Source organism: Bos indicus, chromosome 23, assembly GCF_029378745.1.
Source record: "Bos indicus isolate NIAB-ARS_2022 breed Sahiwal x Tharparkar chromosome 23, NIAB-ARS_B.indTharparkar_mat_pri_1.0, whole genome shotgun sequence".
In the NCBI taxonomy this organism is placed as follows: Eukaryota; Metazoa; Chordata; class Mammalia; order Artiodactyla; family Bovidae; genus Bos; species Bos indicus.
In genome coordinates this window covers 23,511,522-23,521,017 of record NC_091782.1, presented here as the reverse complement: position 1 = coordinate 23,521,017, position 9,496 = coordinate 23,511,522, and the positions used below count along the sequence as shown (strand labels likewise).

Below are 9,496 nucleotides of genomic sequence, written 5' to 3'. Positions count from 1 at the left end.
AAAAAAAAAAAATGGGGCTTGCTAATTTTAATTTGTTTAAGCATATTCAAGAGACAGCTGCATTTTCTGACTTGCCCATAATACATAATTGGTGTTCAATAATATATAGTTAATTCTAAATCTAAAGTCAAAATTAATTCATGGACTGCTTTCTTTTACAGAGATCAACAGAAATAGCTTTGATTCAAAATCAGGAATTTGAGTTCTAATTCCAATCCTTTCAGTTCCCCATTTTTATGACTTTATGACTACATATTGGCAGAGGGATACTTAGTGAATGTGACACCAGAAGCAGATGATTTTTAACATTAATATGAAAAATGATATTCAATAGTAATCATACAGTAAACAATTTTGATCCTTTGGTGAGTCTGATATAATTATTATATATGAAGAACTGTCAAGCAGCTAATACACTTTAATACAACTGTCTAGTTTTTATATTTAGTAGAAATGTCTACAAAAAAAACCAGAAACTACTAAATTATACCACTCATGGAATGTTTTCCTGATTCATTCTTTAAAAAATCAATAAATAATTTCATGTTAATTACCCAAATCCAATAAAACCATTCATGGGTGAACTAAATTTGCACTTATTGAACAAAAAATATTACATTTCACTGTTTCCCTATCTAAAGTTTTGTACATAAATCACAGATAATATCAGAACTGAAGTAACTCGAGTTCTCTTTCTTAGTCACCACAACTCCTGTGTTACAAACTTATACTGACTCTACTGTTGAAATACAGGAATATATAGGGGTTGGAGACACAAAGTGCATTCCAAGTGAGTAAGATTCTGAAGTCTTAGGGACTTACTGTCTAAATGAATGCATGTAGCTTATTCTGTGTGTGTGTGTGAGAGAGAGAGGATGTGTGTGTATATGTATACATGTGGTTGAGAGAGAGAGGGAGAAAGAGATTGATTGGGGCACAACACTGAGAGTTCTTATATTATCTTCACACAGAAAAAAACAGTAAAGGAAAATAAAGATATGCTCATTGGAGGCTTACGTCTAAATTGTTCAACTTTAAACAGTAATCACAGGAATTTTTTTACAATTTAGATTAACAATAGGTTTCTTCAGAGACAAGTATTTTATTACTAAGCCTATAGTGATAATAAAAAAGCCGATAGGCTTTTAGTCAGCGTTGTCATTATTTTTAGATCTCTGAAGATGATGTACTGCTTACTTTTCACTCCTGGGATAAACCCCGCTCATCGCCTGAAGATAACTCTGTCACTGAATACAGGTCACAGAACCTCCTTTCTTCTACTCTTACATTTTAAGATTACTTTACTTGTTAAGTTTGTACATTTTCCCATCCAGTTGGGATGTTGGGATGGAAAGATTGTAAAGCCTGAGCCTATATAACCTCTGGAATCTTAGTCAATGTTGAGGCTGGCTTGGGAAGTCCATAGGCTGGCAGATGGCTTCTTTCTGAAATGCGGACATCAGTGGTCAGGGAATCTTTACGCAGGGTGTCTGTGTTCACAAGTCTTCCCTTAAAGTCCTTTGGTTTAAAAATCCTCTGGTGCCCTATATACCTCCTTGTCTCCCTCCCAAGTAAGCTGAATTCAGGGTATTCATTTGTACCTACTTTTTCATGGACCCAGCAGGCTTTCAAAATAAACTCAAAGTCACAAGATTTTTTAGAAGTGAGACATATGCCTAAGGATTATCTAACAGGCACGCAAATCAGCTTTAACATTCAGGGTTCTGAGCTTGGGGCAGATTTGTCCAACAAATCAGCCTTAGGACTAGGCTTGTGCACTTAATAGCCTCAGTGATCGATCAATGGATTTGCCCTCTGCCTACACGGACGCTGTGCAGTTCTTATTTTACTCTCTTAAGGTGGCACTAATCCGTTATACAGCATTTTGGGTGTCAACAGTCAGGGCTGAACTATGCCAGAATATAGTTCACTCCATAAAGAAACTCCTCACAATGCTGGATTCTAAGAATTATAATGTGATTTTCTCCAAAAAAAGAATTCTGTGACTGGACCTTCCAGAATTCTGAAACTGAGTCTTCTAGTTTCTGTCTTCAAGATGAGTGATGAACACTATAAATGGACAATAGTCAGATCACATGTGATAATAAAAAAAAATAAGACAGAAAAATAGTCTTAGTAAACACCACTGGTTTGAGAAACTGACCTCAAGTCCTCTGAAACAAAAAGTGAGTTTTTAAGCACTGAGGTTAGTTGGTCTCTGAAATTTTGAAGCTGGGTCCTGACTCCCTTGCAGAAACTAGGACTTGGGGCCCTCATCTTTCTAGATTATATTTCAAAGGAATTGCTTCTGGTCCTTGAGACAGACAGTCCTGCTCCTGGGTTGTAAAACTGGCAAGAGGTTAGGAGATTTATATCTCAAAGGGGCAGAGAAAGAAATTTACAATTCCAAGTTTTCTCAAGTAATGCTGAAATGGCTGCAAGATCCTATGGTCTTCCCGCTGACATTCTCCACTTGCCTTTTGTCTGTGGAAAAACTTGAACCAAAGAACAAGTTTAATCAGAGAACTGGGAAAACACAGAAGCAAAGAAAAGCAGGACAAAACAATAATAGTTTAGCTATTAATACTAAGCGAAGTTAAGGACTTTTAGTTGCTTTTTGACGGTTATAGATAATATTCTGAGCTATATCCTGTGAGCAGTGTTGCAGATACTGAAATCCCCACCAGGCAGAAGCTAACTACATGATGACTAGACTGTAGCCATGACTTAAGCTGCCACAGTTCCAAGTACTGGCCTCAAGGAAACAAAATGACTCTGGAACTGAAGATTAACTGTACTTAATCACGATGACACGAGTCAGACCACCGATGACCAATTTCAAGATGACTGTCAGAGCTGATGGTGCTGTTTCTACACGTAGCCACCACCCTCTGTCTATAAAAGCTCTAGCCCGCTGGAGTTGTCAGTGGGCCAGCATCTAAAATAAGGCAATCTGTCCTTCCCACAAACCTTGCTTTGGAATTGGCATTTGAGTGGCCAGCAGCCTGATCCCACTTTCAGTTAAAATGATCTAAGGAAAAGGCGCTCAGAAGCTATAGTCAGGAAAAAACCTGAAGTTTAGCTTGAGCTGAGAATAAAATTAACATCATCTTGGTCACTATAAAAGTTTCCCTCTACCATGCCTGCCTTCGCTCCCCTGTCCTGTACAGGTGATATTAGCTGACTCCCTTTCTATGACCAAGCTCTGAATGAACAGCCTCTGTTGTATTTCTTAAGGCTGCAGCCTCCTGAAAGTACTCATTGGATCTTAGAAATCTAAGTTTGAATTTAAATTAATTCCCTGCTTTGAAACTAACCAAGTCTTATGTTTTGTTAACTATTAGCTACATTGTGCCTAATAACTGATTATAATCCCCTACTCTTTCCAAAGTAAACTGGATTGTTTCTTTCCTTATCTTCATCTACAGAAACAAAGTTATAAAGATTCACCCTCCCTAATTAAAGAGCAAAGTACTGACCACAGTTATAAGAATATCAGGGTGTTCAAGAGTCACAGCCTTTGTTTTCTTATCTGAATCAGTTGATTCAAATTCAGGCTCCACCTTCCCCCCACCCCCTCCCAATCCATTGCTAGTGGCTGGCAAGTCCTGACTCAGCCTGTTAAGTGTTGTAATTGGGCTTTCTTTAAAGACTTCCTGCCCCACTTCCCTTAGGGAGATTTTTAAGTATTGTTTCACATTATTAGACAATAAAAGAATCACATTTCTGAAATAGTTTGACCTTCAATAACCAATCAGTCTTTCATTAGGAAAACCTTAGAATAATAAGGCTTAAAAAAAAAAAGACAAAACTTTTTAGAGATCTCTTTGCCAATTCACACAGCAATACATATTTCACTCTTTTGTAATCTCTAAATGTTTTCATAATTCTACAGTGTTATTTCCACAACATTGTTAACAATTACTGAGGAATATATAAAAAATAATTTTTTTTTCAGTTTTTGTAAGTGACAAAATAGGATACAGTAGTAAATATAGCATATATGTCAATACCTGTCAAGCTTTAATATGAATCACCCAGGGATCTTGACAAAATGAGAAATCTGATTCAACAGACTTAAGAGTTGGGCCTAGAATTCTGGATTTCTTAAAAACCCGTCCTTCAGGATGTCCAAGTTGCTGGTTCACAGACCATACCTTGAATAGGATCCTAGTATGCATTTGTTTTGGAGAAGGAAATGGCAACCCACTCCAGTGTTCTTGCCTGGAGAATCCCAGGGATGGGGGAGCCTGGTGGGCTGCCGTCTATGGGGTCGCACAGAGTCGGACACAACTGAATCGACTTAGCAGCAGCAGCAGCATGCATTTGTTTGGAGAAGGCACTGGCAACCCACTCCAGCACTCTTGCCTGGAAAATCCCATGGACGGAAGAGTCTGGTAGGCTGCAGTCCATGGGGTTGCTAAGAGTCGCACATGACTGAGCGACTTCACTTTCCCTTTTCCCTTTCATGCATTGGAGAAGGAAATGGCAACCCACTCCAGTGTTCTTGCCTGGAGAATCCCAGGGACGGGGGAGCCTAGTGGGCTGCCGTCTGTGGGGTTGCACATTGTTGGACATGACTGAAGCGACTTAGCAGCAGCAGCAGCATGCATTTGTTAATATGAAGACAATACCCAGATTTTATATAGTTTATGCTCAGAAAAATTATATATTTATATGCACATATATACATACATTAAAAAACCAAATACATAAAACCAGACTGGAAACATACCAAATATTAAAAGAGATCTGGGGTCGCGGGTGAGTTTTTGTTTAATTTCATGTTTCTTTTTCCTCACAAACTAACATTTCCTTAAATTTTTTTGCAATGAAAGTAACTTTTTCTGTTGACAGAGAGCTTTTTCTCTTTATCCTTTCTCTTTTTTTTTTTTTTAAGCAAAAAGGCACATCAAGTGCTAGTGATGACCAACAAGAATAAGATCAGCAAGTGGAGTGTAATGACTCTCAAAGTTGACGGAGACTGTGGACAAAGGTTAAAACAGGCTGACACTTGCTTGATCCATGGCAGTTACGTGGCTGTCATATGTCTTTGGCCACTTGAGTGGTCAGCTGGCTTCCGAAGTCGTTGCTGTGATTCATCCACATAAGACAGCTGTAGATGACCCATTTTTGGTGAGGTGGAAGTTAGACCAAAGATCCAAGACCCAGTCATTCTCAGAGACTTGGCTTTAAGTCAAGTTGGCATTGAGGATGCCCAAGCTTCTGTCTGGCTTCACTCCCAGGACACTGTTAACTGGGAGATTCCTCAGCTTCTGTCCACGACAGGGTTCTGCTCAGGGATCAGGAACACCTGTGAAGCAAACCCAACAGGACTTCAACTTATGACTTTCTACATCAGGGAGACAGCTTTTAAAAGAAAATCTATAAGCATATTGTAGGCAGTTGGCAGGGAGGTTGATAAATGCCTTAAAAATAATTTTGACTTAAAGGAAAGGAAATTAACCCAAACATTTGGATTAAAAGAATTTGGCTGACTAGAGTACATACATTTTTGAAAGAAAGGAGATGAAATGAAAATTCTCTTATTCTGCTTTTCCGAGATGACAAGGGTGCCAGATTTCAAATCCCAGAGGGCAGATAGACTAACCTGACAGGTTCTAAAGAAAGTACTGCAAGCTCGTAGCTGCCAGAGAATCAAGCAGTCTGTGAATCCTCTTCAAAGGCTGTGAAGCGCAGGGCAACTTAGGCCTCTTAGACTTAGGATCAATCTTATCACAAGCTGGGGAGAAGGGGGGCTATTACTAAGGAATTTAAGGAATGTATTTACTGATCTATTAAACGTTGGGAAAAGCTAGAAATAAACCTCTTCTTCCAAGAATGCAGAAAAAAGTCCATAAAAACCACTCATTTAGGATCTATGCATTTTTTTGTGTGTGTGCCTTCTGACGCTTTTTATTAAACAAAAGCCTAAAGTGAACTAAACAATAAGAAAAACAATAATAATCGTTAACCTTGAGCATTTACTATATGCCAAGCACTGTTCAAAATATTTTTCATCTAACTTAATCCTAGGAAAAAACCCTGTGAGGTTGATACTATTTATTATTCTTATTTAACAATTAAGGACCCAGAGGCACAGAGAGGAGAAGCACTTGCCCTAACGCTCACGGTTAGTTAGAGGTGGAGTGATTTCGAACCCAAGTAGTTCAGCTCCTGAGTTTGCTCCATAGAGAAGGCAAGGGAAAGATACTACTGTTTTGGGTCAACTTTAAAGAGGCTTTTCGAGAATTCCCTGGAGATCCAATGGTTAGGACTCAGCGTTTTCACTGCTGAGGGCACAGGTTTGATCCCAGATTGGAGAACTAAGATCCTGCATGTCATGCAGACAAAAAAACAAAAAAGCAACTTTTCTTGTCTAGATTCAAAGCTAAACCATGTGGGGCACAAGTTGACTCTCAACAACTTGTTAACTCAGATCTGAAATTTGCCTGCTAAGTTAAAACTCACATTGGAGCCAGGCAGGGTTGTTAGGTAAAAAGATAATTCATTTCATGGAGTCTGTATTACTTTTTTGACCTACCAAGCAATTTTGAGCACAGATGAGCTCTTAAGATACTTAATTCCACTCAAGTGAGGCTCACACTGGCCTGAGAACTGCTAGTAGTGAGTCTCCAGGCTACAGGCCTGGCCAGACTCAGGAACACCAAGGTGATCTTAGTATTTCTCATAAACATGAGTCAGAAAACCCAGGCTGCCCTCACTCATCTCTGACTCCCTAGAACTAAGTCCAAAAGGCCATCCCCAAACTTTTACAAGAGAGATGACCAGATCATATTATCTACTTAATAAGCATATGCAGTAACTAGCTGTGTGACCACTTGACCTCCAGGTCTAGGTTGGCTCATCTGTGAAACAGGGACGTATCTTACCTGTCTTGTCTGGCAAAAGGTGGATCAGACCACATCTGAAGGTCTGTCAAGCTCTAAATTGAAAATAAGGGGCAAAAGAGGAGTCTGGGAGGGGGCCATGTTCAATAGTTTACTCCTCAAGAGTCAGAGTCCCCATTTGTTTCATTAATTCCTGCAGTAACCAGATACTCCTTCAGTTCATCAGATCATCTCTAGAGGGGGTGCTTTGCTCCTCACACACCTTCAAACCAGGCCCCACTACTAGAGTTAATAAAGATGGTGTTTAACAAAAAATTTTAAAAATAATAATAGTAAAAATGACTTGTTTCAATAGCATCAAAAGAAATTTTTTTCCCCAACAGCATCAAGAGAGATGTATTTTTGATTCGGTCTCGACTACAAATCTTAATAAGAAACTCTGAGTAAGATATGGTCATTTTATGGCAAATTATACATTTCTATCTACCTTTATCTGCAGTATTCCAAACATTAAAATAACTAAATTTTTCATATTAATGGCATTTTTACTGAACTAAATTAGATACTTTGGGGTTAAAAGTGAAGTGAAGTGAAATTGCTCAATCGTGTCCGACTCTTTGTGACCCCATGGGCTGTAGCCTACCAGGCTTCTCTGTCCATGGGATTTTCCAGGCAATAGTACTGGAGTGGATTGCCATTTCCTTCTTCTCCAGCGGATCTTCCCGACCCAGGGATCAAACCCCGGTCTCCCACATTGTAGACAGACGCTTTATGGTCTGAGCCACGAGGGAAGTTTGGGGTTAAGTCTTTTTAAAAGGCATTTCACTTTCAAAGTTCTGCCTTCCGTTTTCCCCCCTTCTTTTCCTAGCGCCTCTTTTCTTCTCAACACTTGTGTTAGTCGCTCAGTCGTGTTTGACTCTTTGCGACCCCATGGATTGCAGCCCGCCAGGCTCCTCTGTCCTGGGATTCTCCAGGCAAGAATACTAGAGTGGGTTGCCATTTCCTTCTCCAAGAGATCGTCCCGACCCACGGATCGACCTCTGGTCTCCTGCATAGAGGAAGCCCTAACACTTAAATGTGAAAAAAAGAAAACAAGTAGAAAGATGTGCACATCAGCAGAGTAACAAAAAGAGATTTTGTTTACTAACTGCTTTTTCATTTTATTTTCCCATTTCTTTTTACTTTCTATTTCAGTTTTAAAACAAACCTCTCTCCCCAAATATTCCCACCTCCACCCCTTGGCAGAGAGCCAACCTCAAACTTCCCTTCTGTTTTCAGGTCTCACAGAGAAAGGGGGCGGAGGCAGAAAAGTGACCAATGGAAAGGAATTGCAAAATAAGATTAACAATAGATTTTCTTATTTTAAAATTCCCGCGTTCTACAAATTTGAAAATATATCTCTTTCCCTCTTCTAAGGTCCGCAGACCGCACAGTAAGGAGGTATTTGTTGCTTACAGTTCAGTCTTCACTGGGTGCCCTGTGCCTTCCAGGAGAGCACTGCCAGACTCTTAAAAGGTTCTTGCTGTTTTGTTAATCACAGGATGGAGTTTCCGGAAGCGCATTTTCTTGATAAGCGCTGCTTCACCGTCCCGGAACATTCCTCGGGCTCCTCTAGCCCACTGAATCTTGTCCGGGCATCAGGTTCGTGAAACGATCCTCTCTACGTGGACACGGGTGCTTCTCTTTGTGCCGAGAGCGCGGGGTTCTCCAGGGATCCTGACGCCCCGCAACGCGTCTCACTCCCTGTTGGTGCGGAAAGTAACCGCGGTCATGGAGCGCTCCTCTGTCAGCGTGGTCATGCTACCCTTCGCCCATGCGACCTCCAGGACTTCTTGTGTCACCTCATAATCCAAGACCCGCACGAGCAGGGGTTTGGGAGCTCGAGAGGGAGCGTCTACACGGCTGCCAGAAATTCGAATTTTCCGTGGAAAGAGAGGAGAAGAGCAGTTGGGTTCCCGGTCTTGTCCTTGCGCTTTGAAAAGGTCCTCCTCATCGGCCACCTCTTCCGGCGCGGCGTCCCCCTTAGTCCCCAACCACCTCTCCGGGTGCAAAAGAAAGAGCACTTTATCTCGGACCCAGGAATCACAGTCCGCATTCTCCCCCACCTCGCGGTCCTCGTGGGCACCGCCCTGCCTGCGGCTCGATTCCGCCGCCGAGAGATTCCGGGCACCTGGGGCCGAGGGAGCCCAGCGCCCCGCCTCGAGCGCAAACTGCTGGCAGCGTTGCTCGCTGCGGGGCGAGTCTGCGAGATCTGGAGCCCCGCGGGGACCCGGGGCCCCCATTCCAGTATGAGGGCCATTCATCCGGTGGTTCTTCCACGGAATTTTGCAGCGAACGCCAAGCCGAGCTCCAGAAAGCGCGGGACAGATGGCCGTGGGCGTGGTCTCGCGCGCCCCGCCTCCCGGGACTCGGACTGGCCACGCCCGCTACGGTATTGCGCCCACGCTCTCCGTCACTCCGGACCTTTAAAGGCGAAAAGTCTCCCCTCCCAAACACCCCCCGCCCAATCCCGCCCCTTCCACACCCGACACAGCCTCCCCTCCCCCACCTCGGATCGCTCATCGTCTTCTTAGCCCTGCAGCTGTGGTCTCATTTCCGAGTCTCTCCCCTCTTTCTTCTCTGCTCTATACTAATTTCCAGCCCAT

The 9,496-nt window shown here is 42.1% G+C and overlaps 1 protein-coding gene across 1 annotated transcript; it reads right to left on the bottom strand.

Annotated features, from left to right (window-relative positions):
• Positions 1–1,028: 1,028 nt before the first annotated feature.
• Positions 1,029–9,276, bottom strand: C23H6orf141 (chromosome 23 C6orf141 homolog). The gene is made up of 2 exons (XM_019986342.2): positions 8,307–9,276; positions 1,029–5,314 (listed from the first exon to the last, which is right to left on the bottom strand). Exon 1 carries the CDS (start codon positions 9,152–9,154, stop codon positions 8,588–8,590), a length of 567 nt encoding a protein of 188 aa, XP_019841901.2. The 5' UTR covers positions 9,155–9,276; the 3' UTR covers positions 1,029–5,314; positions 8,307–8,587.
• Between the last annotated feature and the right edge of the window lie 220 nt (positions 9,277–9,496).